This window comes from Neofelis nebulosa, chromosome 11, assembly GCF_028018385.1.
Source record: "Neofelis nebulosa isolate mNeoNeb1 chromosome 11, mNeoNeb1.pri, whole genome shotgun sequence".
Classification (NCBI taxonomy): domain Eukaryota; kingdom Metazoa; phylum Chordata; class Mammalia; order Carnivora; family Felidae; genus Neofelis; species Neofelis nebulosa.
The window spans coordinates 54,056,375-54,082,548 of NC_080792.1; the positions used below are offsets into that span (position 1 = coordinate 54,056,375).

A 26,174-nucleotide genomic window follows, 5' to 3' on the forward strand; every position below is an offset into this window, starting at 1 on the left:
TCATTCATCACTATTGTGTTTAGAGTAGTATCAGAGGACATGAACAATATCTGAAAACACTGTTAAAAATACTCTTCCCTTTTCCAACAACAGATCTGTTTGAGGCTAGGTTTTCTTTATATGCTTCTACCTAAACAATATACTGCAAGAGATCACTTAAAGAAGCAGAGAAGCCAGCTGTATTCTATTAAGCCAGACATTAAAGAGATTTGCAAAAAAATATAAAACAATGCCATCTTCTATTTTTTTTATTTGAGAAAGTGGCATCATTTTTCACAAAAAAATATGATATATTTACATTTTAGGAGCTTATTACTGTTAATTTTAGTTGAACTAGTAAATGTTTTTACAGTTTCTCAATTTTAACTTCTAATGCAGTAAATATAATGGATGTCACCCACATAAACAAAAGGTCTTTGTTTCTTCAATAATTTTTTTTTTTTTAATTTTTTTTTTCAACGTTTTTAATTTATTTTTGGGACAGAGAGAGACAGAGCATGAACGGGGGAGGGGCAGAGAGAGAGGGGGACACGGAATCGGAAACAGGCTCCAGGCTCCGAGCCATCAGCCCAGAGCCCGACGCGGGGCTCGAACTCACGGACCGCGAGATCGTGACCTGGCTGAAGTCGGACGCTTAACCGACTGCACCACCCAGGCGCCCCATGTTTCTTCAATAATTTTTAATAGCGTGAAGAGACCCTGAGACTAAAAAGTTTGAAAATTGCTGATCTGTAGTGTACTGTCTATTGTATAATAAAGAAATATACATATATCTAATTATTTTTTTGCAAAAAGAAACACAGGAAAGATTAGAAACCAATAATCTGGGTTAACCTAGTGGGGTTACCTACATGGTAGGAGGAACCTGCAGGATTGACCCTTCTCTAGGTAAACTTTTCACTTAGTATTGATTTTGGAACCATGCTAATGTTTCATATACAAAAAAAAAAAATGATGATAAAGTCAAAAGAATGTGGGGCAACCATAAAATAGAATATGAATTTCAAAAATAAACCTAAATGTATTTCAAAAGAATAACAGTCATGTTAAGGAGGGTTGAATAGAGAACTAACTCAAGTAAACTTTTGAATGCAGTATTTTGACCTTATACCCTCAGACTAAAATAGATAAATAAACAAACAAATAAATAAAATTGAATTATAATATTAGGTTTGGGGGTGCCTGGATGGTGTCGGACTCTTGATTTTGGCTCAGGTCATAATCTCAGTTTGTGAGATAGAGCCCTATGTTGGGCTCTGTGCTGACAGCGCCTGCTTGGGATTCTCTCTCTCCCTCTCTCTGTCCCTGCCCTGTTTGTGCGCTCCCTCTCTCTCTCTCTCTCTCTCTCTCCCCCAAAATGGATGAATGAACTTAAAAAAGAAATAATAGTAGGTTTGTTCTTCACAGAGGTGTGGCTGATGTATTCCAGAATTGAACATGTGCTAATTGCCTTGAGAGCAAGGGGACACAGTTTTCTCCCTGTCAGAGAAGAGCATAAAACTGTGAATACCAGGAGGACTGGAATGAGTCCTGTGGTGTTGGGTTGAAATTGAAGGTATCAGTACGAATTCATGGTTTTCTGTATGTGGATATGGGTGTGTATATGTATGGGTGTGTGTGTGAGTGTGGATGTGTGCATGCACGTCTCTGTGTGCATTCTATCTCTGCCTCCTCTCATAGGTCTTAAAAGTAATGACACTCCAGTAGTTCTAAGCACACTTAGAGCCCAGGTCTTGGTTTCTAAATACTTTCTCTACTGAAAATAACTAGCATTTCTTGGAGAAATGATTGATTCCAGGGCCAGGTCACTGAAAATCAATATGGGTCCCATACCAGAAAACAAGAAAGTCCTAAAAAAAAGACAGTGTCAAGTCAAAAGGATAAGGGAGTCAGTTTGAGGAGCTCCCACTGGCCAAATAGGAGACAATCTGATCATCAAAATAAGTAACAGTGATCAGTTATAACCCACTGAATGGAAGGACTCCACAAATCTATATTGATATAAATAAACAAGCAAGCAAAAAAATGGGGAAAGGAAAAGCTCTTAGTAGAATGCCAACAATAGTAGAATGCCAACAAATAAATGTAAAAGAAATTATGGTGTGAGAAATTGATAAATATGACAGTAATATTTGATTCAAGCTAGAATCATAATGGATTAGACACCACCTTAACCAAATAATTAAAGCTAACATTACAAGTCAGCACTGAAATCAAGTGCCACCTAATATGATGTACTGAGCAGGACATAATGTCACTTTTTGTGATACATCTGTCAAAAATGCCCAGGCTCAACTATCCACAATAACCAAAGTATGGAGAGAGTCTAAATGTCCATTGACTGACAAATGGATAAAGATGTGGTAAATATATACAATGGAATATAACTCTGCAATCAAAGAGAATGAAATCTTGCCATTTGTAACAACATGGATGGAACTAGAGTGTATTAGGCTAAGTGAAATAAGTCAGTCAGAGAAAGACAGATACATGATTTCACTCACATGGAATTTAAGAAATACAACAGATGAACATATGGGAAGAGAAGGACAAATAAGATAAAAAGAGAGAGGCAGACAAACGGTAAGAGACTCTTAAATACAGAGAACAAACTGAGGGGTGTTGGGTGGGGGGATGGGCTAAATGGTGAGGGGCATTAAGGAGGGCACTTGTTGGGATGAGCACTGGGTGTTATATGTAAGTGATGAGCAGTAGATTCTATTACCGAGATCATTAGTACACTATATGTTAACTAACTTGGATTTAAATAAATTTTTTAAAATGCCCAGCCTCAATTTAATTATGAGGAAACATGAGAAAATGCCAAAGTGAGTGTGCTGCTGGAAAATAAGAGGCTTTTACTCTTCAAAAATGCCAAGGTCATGAATGACAAAGACAGTCTGTTCCAGATGAATGGAGACTGAAGAGATATACTGACTATATAAAATGTGTGATTCTAGATTGGGTCTTGAGTCTAGAAATGTTTGCTTTCTTATGAAAAACATTTTTTGACAACTAGCAAAATATGAATTTGGTCCATATTTTAGGTAATAGCATTATATCAATGTTAGTTTCCTAATGTTATAACTGTATTCTGTAAGAGGAAGTCCTTGTTCTTAGGAAATACACACTGAAGTATTTTGTGCTCAAGCGGTAACATATCTGCAACCTATTCTCAACTCATTCAAGGAAAATGGATATATATGTGGGAAATGATTGTGTGTGTGTGAACAATGAACCAAATCTAAAGAATCTGGGTGGTGAAGAGTATATGAGAGTGTTTTGTACTATTCTTTTTTAAAAATTAAAAAAAAATTAATGTTTATTTTTTTTTGAGAGAGAGAGACAGAGAGAGCAGGGAAGGGGCAGAGAGAGAGGGAGACACAGAATCCGAAGCAGGCTCCAGGCTCCGAGCTGTCAGCACAGAGCCCGACGCGGGGCTCGAACTCAAAAACTGCGAGATCATGACCTGAGTTGAAGTCAGATGCTTAACCAACTGAGCCACCCAGGTGCCCCTGCTTTGTACTATTCTTACTACTTTTTTTTTTTTTTTTTGATAAGGCTGAAAGTATATTAAAATAAAAAATCACAAAACAAAAGTAAATGAGAAAATAATGACATTCAGACACATGTTCTAACATGAGTGGACCTTAAAGACATTATACTAAGTGGACTAAGCCAGACTCAAAAGCACAAATACTATATGATTGACTTATACCCTCATGTAAGTAGTAAAGTAGTAAAGTCATACAGATAGAAAGTAGAATAGAGGTGCTAGGGGTTGGGGAGGGGGCAAATGGGGGTTAGTGTTCAGTGGGTATGGACTTTCAGCTTAGTATCAAGGAAAATGTGCTGTGCTGGTTGCAACACTGTGAATGTACTTAATGCCGCTGAATTGTACACTTAAAATTGCTTAAAATGGTCATTTTTACATTATGTGCATTTTACCACACATACAAAAAAAGGGAATGAGGGTTGACAGCCCCAGATTTATATTTTAACCCCACAACACCAGCGCTCCTTCCCCAGAACTGATTACAAACTGCAGGTTCATTCAACAAAACATTTAAGGAACAGCCTCCTTCCGGACCAGGGATCTTGTAACATCTTGCCAATCACAGTAAGAAACAGCCTATTTAAATAATAGTTACGAGCTGGCTCAGGAAGTAATCTCAGTCACTACAGTAATGAGCCAACAGCCTGCTTGCCGCCATCCCAAGGATGGTGACCCTGAGAAATCAAGCATTTTGCAAGCCTTTCCCTGTTGCACCCTTTGACCTCTGCAGTGTGAACAGGAAAATTAAAGCAAAGTAAAATAGCCGACTTAGGCAGTCTGAATTCTGGCACCAGCCTGGCCTGAAGTAGGCTCGTGTTCTCATCTAGGTCACTCATTATTTTTTTTATAGTATAAACAATGGTAAAGTGTCTTCTGTGCTTTAAGTGTTTATAGTAACACTGTACAGCATCAAATATCAAGGCACAATAAATCTTGTCTTATTTTTTAGAAACTTCAAGTGCCAAGTGAAAAAATCATTTCCCCTTTCACAGCCACAATGAAATGTCAGGCCTTCAATTTTTTAAAAGCCTAATAACCAGACTCTTTGCCTCTGATTCATTCTGGAGACAACCGTGAACTTCGTCTTCCAGAAGTGTTGCCAAAAGGTCTTCATTTCCTACAGAATGAGGCCCCGTACCCCCACCTCAGTCTAGCAGTTTGACCTCAATATACCTTTCAAAGCTTACCTTCCAAGAACCTGCTTTCTGTATCTGCCAAATTAGACCACTGAACCTTAGAATAAATCCCCTGAAGAGTGCACCCATTTTTAAGACTTCAGACATACATTGGTGAGCTGTTCTCTCACCAGCTTTGAACAAAAGGCCTCCTTTTCCTCAAATCCTTGCCAATCCTACTTTCTTCCACTTTTGAAATTCACTGCACTACTCCTCTTTTCTCCTCCTTTGAACTCCCAAGCACATTATCTATTGTTCTTCACTTGCTTAGCTTTCATATCAACCAGCTTAACACTTTACACACAGTGAGCAATCAAGAATATTTGCCATTTTTTGCCAATGTTTGCCAAGTGACGAATACCACTATTTCAGTTTCCATGCAGAAACTCTCATTGTACCTAGAACCTGATACCAAGGTCTTTAACTTAAAAAATAACACCTACTGGTGTTTATGATGATAAAAGTAAGTCCAAGCTCACTGCAGTAAACTGCAAGAGAGAGGGCGGCATAATCTCACAGCGTGGGTATAGGCATTATTTACATTTAGGGTGATAAACAGACGATATAACAAATGAAGCTGAATCCTAAAAGTACCCAATTTTATTTTTGATTTGTTTCTATGCCATTGGGATAATGTCTGGAGTGGATGGTTAGAGTGTAGCTCTAGAGGCCCCGAGGTAAAAGAAAATAAATCTTCAATTTTATTAATGTGGAAGAAAGAGTACAAACTCCTGAATGTCCCCCAATCCTTCTAGGCTTTGTTTCTCAAGAGCAATCTGTAGCTGGGATGACTGCTCTGTGTGATTGGAGGTGGGGTGGCGGTGGGGGGAGGCTTCTATCCTACAACTCATGGGCTAATACATGAGGAATGAATGTCAACTTCCCCTGCCAGGATTGTAAGTTTTTTTCCTAGCTTAGACCACATGTTACCAGATAAAGATTCCTTAACAATAACTTCGTGAAATCTTCTTTACCCAACTTGAAGTCTAACAAACTAAATTCGCGTGATTTTTTTTTTTACTGGATTAGAGGGTGAGTTTTGTTGGTTTTTGTTTTTTTTGTGTGTTGTTTTTTTTTTTTGCATTTTTCATGCAAGTTACAATTTACAAAATAAGATACGTATTTTGGGAGGTTCAAGAGGGAGAAATGGGAAAAACAAATGTACGTTTAAGTTCTGTCAGAAAGGAAATTTTCCTAAACAATATCATTAGTATGAAAAAACGGGGGCTTTATTTTGTGAATTGGATTTCCAAAGCTACACAGAAGGGCTTGTATCTCAGACTGGGGGTTGCGGGTGGGGGGTGTCTCAAGAATTCTTGGAGGCTCCGCAAAATGTCAACAGAAGGCAAAGCGCACTGGTTACAGAATAATTAATCCATTTGAAAAATGCACTTTGCAATCAGACAAATAAGAAGCGACCAGTGACTGATGAAGTAAAAGTTTGTGTAGGATTTTTCTATACTCTTTCCCATAAAGAAGCTGGTAGATGAACATAGGACTTTATTAGATGAAAATAAAGTGAACCTAATTCATGAAATCTGGAACATTTTTTGAAATGGTTGCTTTGTTTAATGTTTAAAACTAAATGGGATTCTTGCAAAGTACAAAATATTTAGAACAAATCACAGATTGCTGGTTTCCAATGAGGGATAATGTGTCCAAGAATAGTGAGAGAGAGAGAGACAGGCAGACAGAGACAAAGAGAGATAGAAAGAGAAGGAAGGGAGGGAGGAAGAAAGTAAAAACAGCTCAGCTATCTGAAATACTACTGTTTTCAAATCTAATGGTCAGAATGTTATGTTTCTACATTGTGGAATAAGGCCCATGTGTGTTTTCATGTTACCATCTGGCTGTCCTGGCTGAAAACACCTCCACACTAGATGTATCAAAGCTTTCTAGACTTTACTCCCCCATCTCCCTATTCTTGTCTCTCTCTCTCTCTCTCTCTCTCTCTCTCTCTCTCTCTCTCTCTCTCACACACACACACACACACACACACACACTACCCAAAGAGGAAATAATTGGCCCTAAAATCATTTGTAGACATTAATTTTTTAAAGTAATTCATTTCTTTAGGGTCAGTAAATAAAACGGTATTTCTAGAGATCTCAAAGTGAGATACTGATTTGGTGGACATGTTGCCTGAACCAAAAAAAGTCAGGACACACAGTCTGACTGTTCAAATAGGAGAAATGGAAATAAGTATTTGAGGGTAGGACTGTCCAAAAAAGAAAATTTACCTCAGTTATTGGTCTAAAAGAGGCTAGTAGAGCTAAAAGCCTTAAAATACGATCTATGGATAAAACGTAATTGTTCTCCCTGGCAAGAAGAGAACGTTTAACCATAGGAACAGAAATAGCTAGAAAGGAAAATACAATAGGGCATAATTCTGGGACTTCTTAGTCCCATTAGTAAACAAACCATTTAAACTAGGGAATAAGGAGTTGCCAGCCAGAACATTAACTGTAAGAGCTTATCCAGAGATGATATGATGTCTGGTATTTGCTTCAAAATAATACAGGAGAGAAGGGAGTATGTGAGGACACAGATAAAGCAAGAGTGTGGCCTTGGGTTGATAATTGTTGCATCTAGGTGATGGGTATGTGGGGATTCTTTACACTGGGATCTCCATATGAGACATATTTCAATTTTCCATAATAAAAAGTAAAAAAAGCAAAACAACGACATTCTAGGCATGACAAAGTCTTTGTTTCTGAGGTCACCTGGCTATTTTTCAGGTCTTTAAAAAATTTTTATTCAGGACTAGTAGACACATGTGTGCATTGTTGGCAAGCACAAGCAGAAGGGAAGAGAAAAATAGGGACTGATTTTTTTTTAATGTTTATTTTTGAGAGCGAGAGAGAAAGCATGAGTGGGGGAGGGGCAGAGAGCGAGAGACAGACAGACAGACAGACACAATCCAAATCAGGCTCCAGGCTCTGAGCTGTCAGCACAGAGCCCGACACGGGGCTCAAACTCTGACCCACAAAATCATGACCTAAGCCTAAGTTAGAAGCTCAACCGACTGAGCCACCCAGGCGCCCCCAAATAGGGAATGATTTATACATTTCTTTCACCCTGGAAGAGGAGCCCTGCTAATCTACTCTGTAAATGTGTTGCTGAGGACAGCTTCCAAAACGGGTTGGAAAAATAAAATATGCCTAAGTTTAAAAAATAAAGTATATCTAAGTAGCGTGGACATGAATATGTTTTCCTGCCTTTTAAGGTAATATGGAAGAATTGTTTTCGCTTTTTCATGACATCCTGTGGAGGCCTGCTGAAACACTTCAGGAGATAACAGATTGTTCCCTTTTACAAATATGCCAGTAGAAGAGAAAGCCTTTACTTAAACGTTCCATGCCTTTCAGGGGATATGCTGACTCTATTCGTACACCAATAGCATGTATTAATTTAGTTTGTGGAAAAGCATCTTGCCCTGTTTTTACATTTACATTACATGCTGTAATGCTTGGCCAAATTTTCTGTAAAAATTACCTGCATCAGGATTAATCTTTCTAATGTTGCAGATTTGGTCATCCAGTTCAACAATGTAAATGGTTTGACAGCCTTTGTTATTATGTCCTGTAAAAGGCAATGAATAATGAGCTCCCAGGGTGTCACTGGGGGTTATTCACACTTGCTAATGATTAACCACCCATGGCTCCTGGACCAAAGACCCAGACTTAAAGGCCCCAAATACAACTTCAGTCTCCTATTTTAGATCCCTGCTTATTTCTATACAGGATCTTCAAAAATCCCGTCTACCTCAAACCAGAACAAAACCTAAATGTCCAATATAGGAGGATTGGTACATAAATGATATCTACAGTCACAATGGACTATTATTTAGTCATTAAAAATGATGATGGTAGACCTGCCTTGCAAGAAATGTTAAAAGAAGTTCTTAAGAGAAAAGGAAAGTACAGGTGAGAAATGCAGACATACATAAAGAAAGGAAGAGTGCTGAAGGAGTAAGTGAAGGTAAAATAAAATGATGTAGGCCTTCTGCACCAGTCAATGATTGGATGCTTGCCTCTCTAACTCAATCTTACCTCTCTCTCTCTCCTCAGGCTTGTACAAAAAAAGCACAAGATGAAAAAAAGTAATAGCCCCCTTATGATGCATAATATTCCCTTCCCTTTCTTCCTCCAAAAGTAGCCGTTGTGAATACTTTCTTAATATTTGAGTTTCATTCCAAAATATATAGGCATGAAATACTTTATACAAAAGGAATAATTGTTTTGTCTTGCTAAAAAAAAAACAAAACCCTTATCAATATATTTTATTAATCTTTCCATATCAACTCAATCTAATTTACTTCATTGTTGTAATGACTTCCACATAAAATTTTCTTCTTTTTTTTTGGAATACCTTTTTCTGATGAACTGCCTATCTACAGACTTTGCCCAACTTTTTAAAAACAGAGTTCTTGGGGCACCTGGGTGGCTCACTCAGTTAAACGTCTGACTTTGGCTCGGGTCATGATCTCACGGTTCGTGGGTTCAAGCCCCGCATCGGGCTCTGTACTGATAGCTTGGGGCCTGGAGCCTGGAGCCCGGAGCGCAGAGCCTGCTTTTGATTCTGTGTCTCCCTCTCTCTCTGCCCCTCCCCTGTTTGCACTGTCTCTCTCAAATAAATAAACGTTAAAAAAATAAAAAAGAAAAGAAAAGCAGAGTTCTTTCTTCTTTCCTACAGTTTGTATGAGTTTTTCATAAATTAGGTAAATTGGTCATATGCTTGACATGAGCTGCAAGCATTGTTTCCCATTTTCTTTGTTTTTGGAAAATGTATGGAATTTTTCCTGAAATTTAAGTTTATTTATGTTTATATCTTTTATTGTTTCTTGATTTTACAGCCTGACTAAAAAGGCCTCTCTCACTCTGAGATCATATTTATGTCTTCTTCTAGAACAGGTTGTGTCAACCTGAGCACTGTGGGCAGGGGAGTTTTTGCTGTGGTCTGTCCTAGGCGGGGAGGGTGCCTAGCAGCATCCCTGGCCTCTTTCCACTGGATGCCAGTAGCATTCCCTGCTCTCTGGTTGTGCTCACCAAAAATGTTTCCAGACACTGTCAAATGTCCCCTGGGAGGAAAAATTGCCACCCACACTATGCCTGGAGAACCACTGTTCTAGAACATGTGTAGGTGCCTTTTTAATTACTGTAACATTTTAATCTTTGATTCCGGTGAATTTTATTTTTGTTAAAGAAGGTGAGATGGAAGATTCAACTTTATTTATTTTTTATTTTTATTTTTTTGATTCAGCTTTATTTTTAACTGACGGTAGTCAATTGCCCTCATTCAATTTATCCCTGATCTAAAAAGACCCCTTTGCCGAAATCTAAATCTTCGTATATGTTTTAATCTGTCTCATGATTCTTTCTTTTCTTTTTTTTTTTATTCTCAGTACAAAACTTTTACATTTTAATTATTATGAACTTCTAAACATACTTTAGGGGCGCTTGGGTGGCTCAGTGGGTTAAGTGTCCGACTCCTGGTTTTGGCTGAGGTCAAGATCTCACCGTTTGTGAGTTCGAGCCCCATGTCCGGCTCTGCACTCATGGTGCAGAGCCTCCTTGGGATTCTCTTTCTCTCCCTCTCTCTCTGACCCTCCCCAGCTTGTGCTGTCTCTGTTTCTCTCAAAATAAATAAACTTTAAAAATACATACATACATACATACATACATAAATAAATAAATAAATAAAATACTTTATCTGGAGGGGCTTCCATCTCTACTTTTCTCTTTCAGCATTTCCCTGGCTATTGTGAGCTGTTTAATTTTGTTTTTTTTTTTATTTTATTAAATTTTTTTTTTTAACATTTAATCATTTTTTGAGAGACAGAGAGAGACAGAGCATGAGTGGGGCAGGGACAGAGACAGAGGGAGACACAGAATCCGAGGCAGTCTCCAGGCTCTGAGCTGTCAGCACAGAGCCCGACGCGGGCTCGAACTCACGAACTGTGAGATCATGACCTGAGCCGAAGTCGAACCCTTAACCGACTGAGGCACCCAGGCGCCCTATGAGCTATTTTATTTTGATGAACTGTGGCAGTTTTTAAAAATCCTCTTGGTATTTTAATGGAAATTGCTTTAAATTTAAAGATTGATTTGGGGAAAATAAACATCTTTATACCTTCACTATTGAATCTTGCTAGAAAGAATAAATTATATCTTTTATTTTACTGAAGGCTTCCTTTATGTCCCTCAGTAGGGTTTTAAAGTTTCCTTCATAAAACTTGCACATATTTCTTGTTAAATTTATTCCTAGATATTTCATCATTTTATTGCTATTATAAATGGGTCCTCCACAGTGTTGGGAAGAGGTAATGGTGATAAAATGGAAACACGTGAATAGATTAACCCTTTTGATGGAAAGGGGAGAAAGGGAATATGTTAAAAACAGATATGATATTCCTGAACTCCTATTCTTACTGCATAAATATGGTACTTATTCCAAACAACATATATATTTTTTAAAAACAGACATGCTGCCTCCCTTCATTGTTGTTTCACCTAACCTTGTTCCCTCAACATTAACTCACTCTTTTTAGATGAGCTTTAAAGCTAACCCCAAAACAGACTGCTTCTTAAAAAAGAAGAAAAAAGAACATAAAAATAACCAATACAATAGAATATTTGACACAAGTCATAAATAGGAAAAAAGAAGACATAAAAATGGCCAATACACAAAAATGTGCTCGCTTTCTCAAAGAAATGTAAACCTTATAAAAATTAGGTGCCATTTATTTGCCTAGGTGATTGACAAATATGAAATTGATTAATAATATGCAGTGTTAGTGAGGGCATAGAGAAAAGTTTTCTCACATCCCTTTGGTGGGATTTTAAATAGGGAAGATGATTTGAGGGCTAATTTGGCAATATCTATGAAAATTTTGAATGCACATGCCTTTGACCCAGCCATACCACCTCCCAGGGACTCCTACAAAGGGACTCAAGCCCCAAAAGATCTGTACACAAGCTGACATTCTGCTGAGACACAGGAGTTTACAATCAGGAGGAGTTCCTTTGAATTGGATGATGCACATGTTCTCTCAATTGCTAAATATTTCAAATATAATTAGACTACCTTTTTATAGCTTTTATATTTCAAATATAATTTGACTAACTAGTCACAAATTAGAAATTATTTAAATACTCATCACTAAACAAATTGTTACATAAATGAAAAAAACATTGCAGAATATCATTATTGTTTGGATCATTGACCGGGGGTCAGAATGACAGGACAAATTATGTCATTTCCCCAGACTCCAACAACTTCCTCTGTCAGATGGGGTAATAACAAGGAATACGTCTTAAGATTGTTTTCAGTAATAAATAAGACTAAATAGGTGAAGTGTTTGCATACTCCCTGGCATGCTATATTTAATAAATGATTGTATTCTTTTTATTAATGATTCTTACAGTCTCAATTTTTTTCTTTTTCCTTCCTTCCTTCCTTGAACTCATTACCCTGAGATCAGGAGTCACATGCTCTACTGACTGAGCCAGCCAGGTGCACCCCCTTAGAGCCTCATTTTCATGCATTATTTTGTTTAATAAATATTTATTGGGTACCTATGATGTGTGAGGCATTGTGCTCAGTGCATGAAGATTTAATAATGAGCATACAGTTTAGTAGGGGAATCAGAGGAAAATAAACAAGTTAATAGTCAAATAAGCAAAATAATTAAAAATTGCAGCTATGCAAGAAACAAAGAAACAGTTGAGGGTAGATCTGTGGTTCTCAACCGGCGGCAATCCCTGCCTCCTCCCTTCCTCCACACCATTTCCATCCCCTCTGGAGGACATCTGGCAATGTCTAGAGATGTTTTTATTTGTCACAACTTGGTGCGGAGGGTGTTACAGGCAAGTGTTGGTTAGCAGCCAGGGATGCTGCTTAACAATGCACAGGACAGCCCCCACAACAAAGAATTATCCAACCCCAAATATTAATAGGGCTGTGGTTGAGAAACCCTGAACTAGATGGTGGGGGTGGGGGGGAACCTAAATTCAGGTCAAGCGGTCACAGAAGACTTCTCTGAGGTGACATTTAAGCCAAATTTTGACTGGTGAAAAACAGCGAGACTTATAGCAGAGTGGAGTGTGCCCAGTCACGGCGGAGGGGACTTGAAAACAAAAAGTAACAGTGTGTGTCCTACACATGTGTGCCTAGGGGAAGTGAAGGGGACAAGTAAGAGAGCTTTCATGTTTCACTTTGTATGGCTTTCTTTCTTACTGAAGTTTTGAGAATAACTTTTTTTTTTTAATTTAAAAATGGGGAAAGGGGAAGAAAAGTACAAAAAGCAGGCAGGTTGGAAGACAGCCGCTTGCAAAACTACAGATAGATTTCAGAGAAGAGGGGGATTTTAGAACCACCCCCCCCACCCCCTCCCCACCCCCATTCAGGAGGCCCTGGTGTGTAATCTGTGGTTAGTCAGTCTCTGCTTTTCACCCCTCCAAAGAATGACAGAGATCACCTGATTTAAAGCCAAATAATCTATGTCCAACACTTGGTTTTATACCTTTCAGTTCTGTTATATTTGTTGTTACTTGACTTTAAGGGGTAAAAAATAACCCACTTAGAGTTCATGTATTAAACGAGATAATTTAAATAAGTGTTCTGGGGTGCCTGGGTGGCTCAGCCGGTTGAGTGTCCCTTCTTGGTTTCTGTTCAGGTCATGATCTAGCAGTTCATGAGTTCGAGCCCCACATCAGGCTCTGTGCCGACAGTGCAGAGCCTGCTTGAGATTCTCTCTCTCCCTCTCTCTGTCCCTCCCCGGCTCGCTCTCTCTCTCTCAAAAAAATAAACTTAAAAAAATAGTGTTTCATAAACTGGAAAGCACAATACAGATCCATGCTGTTGAGAATAAAGGGGGGGAAAGCTGTGCTCCACAAATAATCTTTTTGCTCTGCCCCCTTGATTCCAAACCCCCTGTAGGTAGTGAGCAATGAGGACTGGACTAGAGAGGGGAAAAGACTGAGAAAGGAAGTGCCCAGGAGGAAAGTGATTACAAACAAAAGTAGTAGCACAGTTTTACATTATTCATGTAACTGAGGCGAGGAGAGAAATCCTGATAGATAAAATCACCACAAGATGGTTGTAACCCAGGCCCTTGAAAAGACAATGGCCAACTTCTCCCTAAGCAGCCCAAGACCCTCTGACCTGAGATGTGAAAAGATGATTATAGCGTGGTGTTTGGAGCCCTGCAGTGTGCATACTTCATAAAAGTATCTGCTCCCCAGAGACTAGAAGCCAAAGGGGTCCAGCAACTGTGAGACGCCATTCTTGCTGGAGGGAAACTGTGCCCCATCAATGGCTGTTCAGTAGATGAATGAAGTAAATACTTCTCTGATAGCTTGATAGACCTGGTATAGATATAAAAATTAACTGCACATATTGACACACTTTCCTGGCTCATTTACCTTTCTAAGTTTCTGAGTTTTTGCCTTTGAAGGGTTTGCAGGCTGTGAAGAGTAACTTAACTTACACAACTCTGTGTCTTTTCTTGGCCTTGAGGCAGCTTCAAAAGATGACACCAAATGGAACTATGTGTGCCTGGAGGGAAAAAAATAAATAATGGTGAAAAACGTTTATCGGCAGCCTTCTCCAGCACGAAAGCACTTTCTCACTTTTACTCACATAATTTTCCAATTTAACATGAATATGAATTCAGCAAATAATAGGCAGCAAAAGCGAATCCATATCATTTCTTTTAGCACTGAAAAGGAACTCAAAAGTCATTGGAACAGTTTTATGGAGAGGCCCTGCCTCGGACATAAAGGGACTGACAGAGCCAGAATTGAAACTTGTTTTTCCACCTTGAGAAAAGCAAATAAACAAAAAATATCCTAAGCAATTGCTGGTTTTTCCGAGCCCACTTTTTTGGGCTGTTTTTCTTCCCTGTGTTATGCAGACTCCAGGCACTTTCTTCCCAGAATGCAACAACAATCCAAAGCCCCAAACAAGTTTGAGACAGGCCATGGGGGTGGGGTTGGGGGTGGGGACGGAGGTCGGAGAATCCACTGGAGAGCCCTCACACGGAATGGTGCCCGTGTTCCTCTTGGGAGCATCTCTCCAGATTTAATAACAGTTTTGATAGGATTCGTTCGAGCAAAAGGTGAGCATTGGCCGGATCAAGCCGGACCTCCAGCAAGAGAGTGTTTAAAGTTCGGCTTTTTTTTCCTCTTTGCAATTTGAAAGAGGCTTTTAATTCTCCCCGCCCCTCCCCCTCCCCCTGTAAAGTCTGCTTTCTACCTATAAAGTCGCTTCAACTCTCGGTTTCCATCCCGGTTGCCTGAGAATCGCAGTAATTAGCCAAGCTCACTTCGACGAGGAAAGATACCTTTGTGTACCTAATGAGAGCCACCGCGTGGCCAAGGATAAGCACGCCGACGGAAACATTTTTGTGCCGGGCTTCTGTAAGCGGGCAGGGGGAGGGTTAAGCCGACCCGAAGGCGTGTTTTGTTGAGTGGCTTCGAAAGCCGCCGAGGCAGCCGAAGCAGCTTTCGAAGTTAGCAAACAAAGCGTCTCCCCAGTAACCGCCCGCTTCCAGACTAGGCTCCTGCCACTCAGACCGCGGAGTCGCAGCGTCGGCCGGCCCCCGACTCCTCCTCCCTGCGTCTCTCCTCCCTCCTCTCCAGTTCACCAACGGATCCGAGCCACCAATCCCAGCAACAAACAATCCTTCAAATGCTAGGACGCCGCGGCCCTCTAACGGGCGGCTTCCCGCTCGCTCCCCGCCCCACATCTGTCCCGCACTCGGGCGCAGCAGCTGATTCATCTCCAGCCAGGCCCAGGGAAGGAACTGCGCTCCAGCAAGTTGCAGACTAGCTTCCAGGCTGGTGGTTTCCCCTAGGACCATGTTTCCCCCCCTCTGCCGTTTTAGATGTGTGTTCTCATAGGTGCCGAGCAGTCGGCAAACCACAGAAGAAGAAAAAAAAAAGTCATAAGGTTGCTGCCTTCTTAGAATGACGATTTTTTCCTTGTTTATTCATTTTAAGCCCTGTAATTGGTAAAACCACCCAAGCTTTGTAAACTCTGGCCTTAATTCACTCTCGAGGCGGGGGTGTCTTTTTTTGGGGAGGGCGAGTGGGTGGGAGGCTGGCTTTAATTTTCAGTGTGATCCTGAAACAGAGGCTCCAAAGTCTAGTTAGTCATCGTTTGGCCGCCTCAGCCCTTCTCGGGTTTAACCTTATTTCCACGGAGCTTTTCCTGCCGGCTTCTCCATCGAGGTTACAAAACAAAAACAGCACAGAGCCGAAACTGGAGGCAGACTCAGGCGCTGACGTCTCTACTAGGTTTATTTACGGTTTGGGTGTTTTTTTTTTTTTTTTTTTTTTTTAAGTGATGGGGAAAGTCTTAGAGAGGCATGCGACAGTTCGTTTACTTCAAAACAACGGGACACACACGCGAAAACTAGACCCAGTGGAGAGGGCGGGGAGGGGGCAGGCGTTTCTTGAAATCAGCCAAACAGCATCTGGTCTTTTAAAAGGGTAATCTCATCAAGGAACTCCTGTTGGAGTCCTAACTCTCAACCAAAATAAACTAACAGGAACATGTGTTTGCTCAATGGCTAGTTTCTGTTTGAAATTACCCGAGGGGAGAAAGGGTCCCCTAACAGGGTTTAAGTCCTAAAAGTAGACTGTTTACCGAAACATATGAGCAGCCCCAGTGTGGTCGCCCCCTTCCCTTAAAGGCGGCACTGCCGGGGTCGGAGGGTGGGGGTTTCAGGCCGATTTGCAGCCAGGCGGGTGCGCGCCCGGGCAGTCCCCAGGCTGAGACTTTTAAAGAGCATGTGAGCATGACAAGTGTCTGTCCGCAACGTGTTAGATTTTGAAACTGCCGTGCAATCCATTCCGGAACTCGCAGCTTTAGCCCGGGGTAACAGACATTCGCCTGGGGTGTCTGTGTCTCACTCTCCTCCCCCACCCCGCCGTCGCTGTTGGAGGAAGAGCCCCGGGAGGAGCAGGGTGCGACGCGCCGCGCCCGCGTGTCAATGGCAGCCGCGCATTCTGGAAGAAGTTGGTTCTTGTCCTGAATACTTTTCCTACGGTGCCCCGCCCCTTGAATCAGAAGCAGCTGTCTTCTCCTTGCGGCTAGAGAGGGACGGTGGAGTTTGGGGCAGCTGTCAAAAACGAGAGGGAAGCCTTCTCTTCCCTAGGGTGGAGGAGGGGGCAGCATTTTTCCATCTGTTGCAATTTCCTAACCAAACGCACCCTCGCCAGCCCAAGGAAGAAAGGCCCAAAGGAGAAACCCAGGCATTAGGCTGGTGCAGCCGCCGCCGCCGAGCGAGGGATGCGGGCGGCGTGCGCGCGGCAGGGAGGAAGGATCGGGTTTCTGGGCTCAGCAGCCCCCACGAGCGACGGGTGACAGCGGCTAGCCAGGCGCGGAGTGAGGCAGCGCGGCCGGGGCGCTCGGTGCCGGCCTCCCTGCCTGGAAGGTGCGGGGGAGGGGCGGAGGAGCAGCGGGGCGGGCGGGGGACGGGGCGGGCGGCTGGGGGCGGAGGCAGGACCTCCTGTACCTTCCCTCTTCGCCTCTCTCACTCTGACAGCGCCGAGGTACGCCGAGCAGGAGCGGGGAACAAAGGAGACGAGTGGGGAGGGGAGCGAGTTGGGCGAAGGAGAGCCCCCGGACGACTGCCAGAAGATCCCGACAGGAGGAAGCCCAAGTGTCACTTGAATTCCACCCAAGGAGCGAGCGCCTGGGATCCGAGCGCCTTGATTAGCAATAACGGCTGAGCGCGTCTTATAAGTTAGGGGAGAGTCTGCGGGGAAGGAGGACAATCGCTTGCCCCCTCCACCCCCGCTCTTGGCCCCTCGAGACCCCAGCATCGCCTAGCGCTGGAAGGGAAGCTCCAGAATGAAAAGCAAGAAAGGTAAGACTCCACGGGCTGTGCGCGCCACGGGTGCGGGTCCGGGGAAACGTGCTCGCGGGGCCCCGCCAGGCTTGGGGCGAGAGTGACTTGGTGGACTTTTCAGCCCGGGTCTCTCAGGCAGAAACCGCGGCCGTTCTCTTTGTTGAGGCTGCGTCTGAAATGGCAGTTGCTGTTTTCCTTCTAGACACAACACGAGGGGCTGTTGTGGGGAGACGGGCCTCTCCACGCTGCTGGCACGTTGTCAAGAAACACGCTCAGCGCCTTGTTTGTGCGCCTCCAAGTTTCATTGTCTCAGCCGCCACCCCACGCTCCGCGGAGCAGCCGCGTGGCTTCTCTCTGGCTCTTGCGAGCGGGGGTGTGGGCCCAGGTCGGGGGGACCCCCGCCCCGATTCTCCCGGGCTGGACCCGGGGCGGTCGGGACCACCGAGCGGCGTCGCCTTTGTCTGAAAGTTGGGCTCCCGGGCCCCCACTCCCTCCCAGCTGGGCCCCGGCACGATCTTCGCTGGGGATGGGGTGTTTTCACAATCGAAAGAATGCGCCTCTGGCCCCCAAACCGCCCTCGGGTATCGGTAGCTTTGGAAAGCTAGACTTGTAAAAACTCCCAGCCTCTAAAAGTTTTCCCACGATGAATTTGGGGCGAGATGAAGAGTTAGGACTGAGGGCAAACAGCTTAAAGCGGCGTGTGGTCAGAACGAGTCCAAGTGTGACAAGCAGGCTTGGTTGTAAGTGCACAGAGTGAGTCTGTCATTGTTTCCACGAAGCGTCCTGGAAGCGTTACAACTAAAACTTGCCGTCAGTCTGGTTTAAAAACAAAATACACAGAAAGAAAGAAAAAAAAAACAACCCACCGCCCCGAAAGGTCAAAGAATGTTAACTCCCCTTTGAAGTTAACTTTTGGGTCCCTGGCTGGGAGGTACCCCGAACGTTCCGTGGTGAGCCAGAGTTGGCTTTTCTGTTGTGATTTATGTGGAGTGGTTCAAAACAGAAGTTAATCGCTCAGGGAAGCCAGCGCGGGGGTGGGGTTGGGGGGGGGCGCTGCTGCGCATGCCCAGGAGCGTCCCCGAGTTTTTGTAACTCCACATTCTTTCAGACTAGTCCAGCGGATATAGTGAAAACCCAGTATTGTTGATGGGGCGGCCTTCAACCCGGGAGGGTGCCCTCGGCCACGTTTTCATCTTGGTGTTGGTGTTGTGTACCTTTCATGCTGGGCGGGTGGCTTCCCAACGCGCGGAGCTTCCCAACCCTTGCCTTCCCAGCGAGAGTAAAAGCGAAGGTCAAAACCCAGGGCAGTCAGTATTTGGGGGTAGGACACCCAGCGTCCCCTCTCCGGGGGACAGTGAGAACGTGGGGGCTTAGAGGCTCGGATGTTAAACCGGGCTCGGTGAGAAACGCGTGCGGGGAGCGCCCAAAGTGGTGTCTGGTAGGCTGTGTCACCTCAACAAGGACTGACGGGTCTAGATCCCTATTGGAAGGCGTTCTCCCTCTCCCAGTGGAACTGACGGGAGTCACTTGGGGGTTTTGTTTTGGAAAAGTCGTTCTTGTGAGCCGAAAGCAAAGCTGGGCTTCCACCGGGGGCGGGCTCCCCCCATTGTTCGGGATCGGGTGGGGAAGGTATTCAGCAGCCTGGCGGGTCCTCCCCGGGGCGCCCCCTCGGGTACTCTGCCCCGGTGCTCCTCGTCCCCCCACCCCCGGAGCCCCCTTCGGATGCCTCCGGGTCTTCCCCCCTCCCCCCGCCCCCCAGCAGAGAAACGAGGCTGGGACTCTCCGGCCGCGGGCTGGGAGTATTAGGGGACAGCGGTCCCGGGGGGCGCACGGTCCTGCTCCTGAGCGCCGGCTCACGGAAACAATGAAAGGTGACGTGTTGGAGGGGAAACTTTGCGACTGGTTCCGAGCTCGTGCGGGGGAGCCGAGACTGCTGAGGTTGCCCGGTTTCTTTCCCTTTTTAGGTTTTCCCGGCAAACCCTAGGGGGGGCGGGCAGACCCCTCAGAATGTTGGGGTTCACGGCCGCGCTTCTAAGTTTCTTCTTGTAATCTGAAACTCCCGAAGCCCTCAGGTTGTACAGTTGGAGGGGCCGATTTCAGCTGGGGCTGCGGAACTCGCAAGAACAAAAGCTCCCTGGCTATCCTCCCTCCCGGGCTCCTCCCTCTCCTCTAGTCCTCCTCCGTCCTGCCTCCCCGCCCCCTTCCTAAAACGACCTCGGAGGGGGCCCGCGTTCCCGGTCTGCTCAGCCAGGACCCGGGAAGAAATCTGCCCCGCCTGGCTCGTGGAGTTGGACTGCAGTCTCTTAGAAAAGTCTGTGAAAATCTTTTCAAGTTTTCTTGAAAACAAAAGCACCTTAAACTCCATCGCAGAGCCGGGGATTTCGTCCTGGTTGGTGATAATAGTATCTCGTCTTTAGAAAGCTGAGGGTGCCAAAAAGATCTTCTCACCCAGCAAATAGCTTTAGAACAAGCAAAGGCGATTCCGTGAGGAAAATCCCCGACGTCTTTTTGTACCTAGTTCCTGACAATTTGGAATTCTTGCTTTAGAATTGCTTACTGCTGGCTGGGTCCAGCCCAGCGCACCTTGGAGTCTATGCCTGGGGTGTTAACCACGATTTCTGCGGCATCTCCTGAGATACTCTGATCAGGAAAGTTGTTAGGTTAGGTTTCCTTTTTCCTAATTGTACGCTTGAACTTTTCCTTCGATTATTCCTATTTGTAGATTCTTCTCTAGCCTCTTCTAGATATTTTTAAAAGTCCAACTTCACAACCACTGTGTCTCTGGCCTTCCCTCGCCACCCCCCACCCCCAGTTCCTAATAAGAAAAGATTGATTTTTAGAGCTGTGGGATCCATAGGCCATCTTGTGGCTTTCTAAACATTTCCTTGTATGTGGATGGAGTAAAAAAGGCTTGTGATCTCCCTCCCCCACCACCACATTTTTTAAAGTGTAAGCAGACCAGGACCTTTGGAAACAGGCGGTAACCGGGAAACTTTTCAAAAGCTCTGTTACAATAGGAAATGAGTAACGTGGAAAAGTCTTTTTGTTTTTCCAAGCTGAGCCACAATCCGGAGGGAGAGTTTTAATGAAAACAGTCCTGACAGCAGCAAACGTGGTTTGTTGCCGTGAAATATCAGCTGGTGTGGCCAAGGAGCTGAAGTCTTAACTTCCTGTTACTTCAGCTTTTGTGCACATATTGGAAATATTTGTTAAGAGGTCCAGAGGCCTGGCATTCATTTATTTAAATGAACTGAGAACAGAGTAAAGTCGCAGTGCAGTTTAGCGTTGCTTAACTGAAACCTGCTTTTGTGTGTCACTAACCTATTCTGAAAGATCAGGCTTCTTGTCAAACTAAACAAGCAGATCAAAGGGCAGGCTTCAGAGTTTTTTTTGTTTGTTTGTTTGTCTCAAACTCTTTGTTATTACCAACTTACAGTTGGGAATTCACCACTGTTCAATGAGCAAATTTTCACACTTTTTCTAGTTTAAAAGCGGGGGAGGGGGATTATAGCCTCCAGAAGAATGTCTGGCTTTTCAGACGTTGAAGAGTTTAAACAAATTGCTTTATTTAAATTTGCCTTAGTCATTCAATTACTTGACACATTTTTAAAAAGTTAGATTGCTTTATTTATCAAAGTAAATGTAAAACAGGAACTCATTTATAATTTCTTAAGGTTTTTTTTTTTTTTTATTAATAGCTCTTTACCCAAATTTCAATAAAGGGTTTAAAAGTCTCTCATCTTCACAGTGAAAGCAGTTTCAGTTTTAAATGTGCCTCTTTTTTTTGTAAACTTTTTTTTTTTTTTTTTAAAGCAGTTTCTTCTTCTGGGAAGGGGAACATCAAATACCCTGCGGTTAAAATTTAGGATTCTTGTGTGTTTTATTGATAGCCATTTGTTAAGCCTTGAGCTAAAGTGAATTTGCAAGATCATCCTACTCTTTTGTTAGAACTTGCTTTACTTTGTCTTTGGAAGGTTCCTGCGTTTTCTGTGGATACTCCCTCCAGTACCGTCTGCCCCCTGCAGTCCAAAACTAAAAATGTGTCACCAAGTCAGACTCAATTAACTGTGCGCCAGCTCATAAACAAATCTTTGAATGAGTAGCTTTTTGAGTGTGCAAATGCTTTAAAAGGATGGGTTAAAAAAAAATTTTTTTTAATGCATCAAATGGGTTATCACTATGGGGAACATTGTTTTTATTTTTTATCAGGGCAAACCACCTTCAGTTGCCTCTACAAAGTCAAGAATGCGTACCTTTCCATTTCGTGTTATTTTAATTTTCTTTATATAGAAATACTGGTATTTCTAAGCATGGTATGCTTTTACATTTTAAAAATTCTAGATTGTTTTCAAAACAGAGTTCTCAGTCATTCAGAATTGCCAGTTGTGGTTTTGAAGTTCAAAATTATGTTTAAATGTTAAGGGCCAGATCTGAATTTTTGTTGACCCCAGTCTATCATATGTGATGCAAATATTCTCTATGGCTTGTGAATTCTTAAAATTTCTGGTAGGATTAAAGTACTTACAAAGGGAGTTTCCTCTGGGGATTACGTATTCCATTTTCTTTGTCATGTAATAATTTAAGACTGAACTCTACTTATTGGTATCTAGTATTCTAGATTCCGATTAAACTGCCAGTTGAAATTTATAGGAATTTAAAAATGTAATCAGTCTGAGGTATCTTTTGACCTCTTACTCAAGTACTAGTAGTAGAAAAATATTTTTGTGTAACGAAACTGAAAACTTCAGTGATTGGTTGTATTTAGTAAAAGGTTGACCAATGCTGTCCGTGAAAAGTAGTTGCCTAAGTTTTGAAGAAATGTAGGTAGCAATGAAAAAGAAATGACCATGGAGTTTGCAGAAAATGTTAAATGTATTTTGCCTTTAGAATACCAACTGGGTTGTGTGTGATTTTTTTTTTTTCCCCTCATAGCCATGGAAAAAATGTATGACTCTGCCTTTTTATTTAAAATCTTCAATGAACGAAGGAGGAAGAATAGCATTTAAAATGTACATTAGGACACTTGGATTGTTTTTCCTAAGTTAGCAATGACCTCAGAGAAGGTGGCTAGACACATTCCATCTCTCTAACACCTTTCCTGTTTCGTGTGTGACAGACTATTCACTTTGAGCGCAGCTCTGTCTCTGCTGCACTAGACTTTTCTGAGCATCATTCCAAAGGAATGTAAAAAGTTAAATTCTACAGGAAAGTGCGTATGAAAGGGCATCTAACAATTGGTGGAGAATCTATAATGTGCCACTAGTCAAATTACGCTTGAGGCTTTGCCATGTGCTCAGAAATTTCCAGACGGAAGACACTGGTCCTGTACTTGGCTCTTGGCAGCTGAGAAAACATGGTTACACACTCAATGGTCAAGAGATAAGCTTTTGCCGTAGGTGCTCCCCTGAGAAAAGCTGTTGATGGCTGACCTTTGTCCTTTACCAGGTGTTGTGGTAGCGTCCGGCAGTGAGACGGAGGATGATGACAACATGGATATCCCCCTGGACCTTTCTTCTTCTGCTGGTGCAGGCAAGAGAAGGCGCAGAGGCAACCTGCCCAAAGAGTCTGTTCAGATTCTCCGTGATTGGCTGTATGAGCACCGATACAACGCCTATCCCTCGGAGCAAGAAAAAGCATTACTGTCCCAACAAACACACCTGTCTACACTACAGGTAAGGAAAAAGGAACAGGAAGTGTATGCACGTGGGTTGTCTCTTTTCCTTTCCAAAGTCATTTTATAGCATTCCTGTATATCAAATCATGAAATGCCTCCCCACTGAAAAAAAAAAAAAAGGAAGGAGTATCTTTTTCTTATAAACTTTATAGTGCTGAAAGCTAATAATTGGCTATTTAGAGAAACAGAAACCACTTGACAGTCATCTGTCAAACAGCATTTCCTTTAATGCCTAAAAGAGCCTTCTTTTATGCAGCAAACATAAAGAGGAGGTTAAATCTGCCTCTATTGCCCAGGAAACTGGTTTGATATTTAAACAAGGACAGACTTCAGTGAGGTAATTCATGTTATGCCTGTTGACACAGTCATTTGAACTGGGAAAAATCAGTAACCGGGAGGAGTGGCTCTTTTCATACAGGAAAAGTTTTCCTGTAGTTGATTAACTTAAATGCTGGGGCAGTAGGTAATAGGTTAGTTCTGGGGGAGCGTTAAAGGGTAAACTTCTCTCCCTAAAATCATTTTCAGACATTTGAGAATTTTTATCCTTTTCTTCCTCCTGAAAAGGCTTAAGGATGATGAGATGAAAAAGGGAATTTGTATTAGAAAAGGAAGAGGTTTATGGCAGGAAGCAGCTCTCTTTTCTTGGCTGAGCTCAAATACCTTGAAGTAACTTTGGAAGTTCCGATTTAAGCCTTTTCACGCCTTCTTTAATGCAGAGAGAGAGATCAATTAGGCATCCCGCAGAAGGTTCTCAGAACATGTTTGCTGAGTGTTAAAGCGTACCTGTATGGTTTCAGGTCTGTAACTGGTTCATCAACGCCCGCCGCAGGCTCCTCCCAGACATGCTGAGGAAAGATGGCAAAGATCCAAATCAGTTCACAATTTCCCGCCGTGGGGCCAAGATTTCTGAAGCGAGCTCTGTGGAGTCAGCAATGGGCATCAAAAACTTCATACCAGCTCTAGAGGAGAGCCCGTTTCATTCCTGTTCAGCTGGACCAAACCCAGCCCTGGGGAGACCACTGTCCCCCAAGTCATCATCCCCAGGATCAATATTGGCTCGCCCATCAGTGATTTGTCATACCACTGTGACTGCATTGAAGGACGTGCCTTTCTCTCTCTGCCAGCCAGTTGGTGTGGGACAAAACACAGATATACAGCAGATAGCAGCTAGCAGCTTTACAGACACCTCCCTCATGTACCCAGAGGACACGTGTAAATCTGGACCAAGTACAAATACACAGAGTGGTCTTTTCAACACTCCTCCCCCTACTCCACCGGACCTCAACCAGGATTTTAGTGGATTTCAGCTTCTAGTGGATGTTGCACTCAAACGGGCTGCAGAGATGGAGCTTCAGGCTAAACTTACAGCTTAACCTTTTTTCAAGCAAAACAATTTTCACAAATGTTATGATTGTCGGGGTGATGGCAAGAGATGAACTGCATTATTTTATATATTTTTTTATTAATATTTGCACATGGGATTGCTAAAGTGAAGCTTCCTGTTACTGAGATGTCTTCAGTGGAATACAGTCATTCCAAGAACTATAAACTCAAAGCTACTGTAGAAACAAAGGGTTTTCTTTTTTAAATGTTTCTTGGTAGATTATTCATAATGTGAGATGGTTCCCAAGATCATGTGATTTTTCCCTCTCTCTCTCTCTCTCTCTCTCCCCCCTTCCCTTTTTTTGTTGGTTTTTTTTCCCCCAGACTGTGCAATACTTAGAGAACCTATAGCATCTTCTCATTCCCACGAGGAACAGGATGCCCACATACTGTCTAATTAATAAATCTTCAGTTTTTTTCAAACAAGTATGAATCTAGTTGATTGACACCTTTTTTTCATGACATAATAAAATATTTTCTTTAAAATTTACTGTAATGCAGAGTATTTTATTGAGGAGGCACTTAAAAAGGAATAGGAATGTAGCACCCAATGAGCAGGAAGTTGGGGGTAGGGTGGAGTGTGACTTAGGGGGTGTCACCAGCTCTTTGAAGAACCGTGGACAACAAGCTAGTATGTATAAACAGGATGTGTGATATTTACTCTTGATAGGAGCTATAAGCAGGCCCTTAAATCTTTACTTAAAACTGAATGACACATTGAAATGAATCATTCTGTCGGTGCTTAGCTAACCACTAAATCCCTTGGTGATCTGTCCTGCATATTTTAGGACGTGGCCAGTGTTGAAACAAGGTCTCGAAGCACCTGATTATGGCTTAAGTTTTCAGAAGCAAACAACCCAAGCAGTCCCTCAGCATTCCCCTCTTTCACATTACCCTTTAAATTAATCTTTATTAACTGGTACGAGTAGGTTAGTCTCTACATTCAAATATAGCCTTAATTTGTACGGAAATCACCTTTGAAAACCTAAAGCATTTTCTTAAGTGATTAAAACAGTGGGGTTCTGTCTTCCACGGGATTGTTAGTGTATGAGGTTTGTTTTATAAGGTCACAGTTGGTGAAAACTGGTGCCATACACAAGCGGAGTTTGTTGGGATAGACAATTACTTACGAGGCCAGGATAGCCAGAAGGGAATTGGTGGTGTTCCTTTCACTTACATGGTTGACCAGAGTTGTCACATGCCACAAAACCATTCTTTGGAGTCATGCTTAGTATGAGGTTTCTTTGTTATTATAGTCATGTACTTTCCAGCCCTGCTCCAACTATGAATTGTCTAACTTTGAGAGAACGTCACGGCCTCTGTACTGTTGAAAGAAAGTGGAAAAACTTCCAAATTTAAGTGTGTCTAACTTTGTAAACCTACTAAGGAAGTCCCTACTGTAGAAAGAGCTAAACTCAAAGGCTTGTAAGTAGGAAAGAAACATGGATCAGGACAACTAAGAGGTGTAAAAAAATAAGTGAGCTGAAGGTGTGGTGATGTAGCCTGTGCTGAGCCATCAGTGGGCTG

General features: G+C 42.7%; 1 protein-coding gene and 1 long non-coding RNA gene across 5 annotated transcripts in view; one reads left to right on the plus strand and one right to left on the minus strand.

The window, feature by feature from the left end:
* The window catches only part of LOC131490345 (uncharacterized), a 135,489-nt gene extending 120,169 nt beyond the window's left edge, over nt 1–15,320 (minus strand). For 2 of the 3 annotated variants that reach the window (XR_009251046.1, XR_009251047.1), the window contains exons 1-2: nt 14,989–15,320; nt 14,222–14,289 (exon numbers count right to left, since the gene is read on the minus strand). This is a non-coding gene — a long non-coding RNA (uncharacterized LOC131490345). Of the gene's footprint in view, nt 1–14,156; nt 14,290–14,988 lie in introns of all 3 variants that reach the window. The other variant, XR_009251048.1, reaches the window with a different exon arrangement.
* Nucleotides 15,321–16,736: 1,416 nt separating this feature from the next.
* On the plus strand, nt 16,737–25,137 carry TGIF1 (TGFB induced factor homeobox 1). 2 transcript variants are annotated; one of them, XM_058692612.1, is made up of 4 exons: nt 16,737–16,754; nt 17,285–17,608; nt 23,036–23,262; nt 24,062–25,137. In XM_058692612.1, exons 2-4 carry the CDS (start codon nt 17,593–17,595, stop codon nt 24,635–24,637), a joined length of 819 nt encoding a protein of 272 aa, XP_058548595.1. In that variant the 5' UTR covers nt 16,737–16,754; nt 17,285–17,592; the 3' UTR covers nt 24,638–25,137. The 2 variants fall into 2 exon arrangements, with proteins under 2 accessions (XP_058548595.1, XP_058548594.1); XM_058692611.1 differs by lacking the exon at nt 16,737–16,754 and adding an exon at nt 16,828–17,173.
* Nucleotides 25,138–26,174: the final 1,037 nt, after the last annotated feature.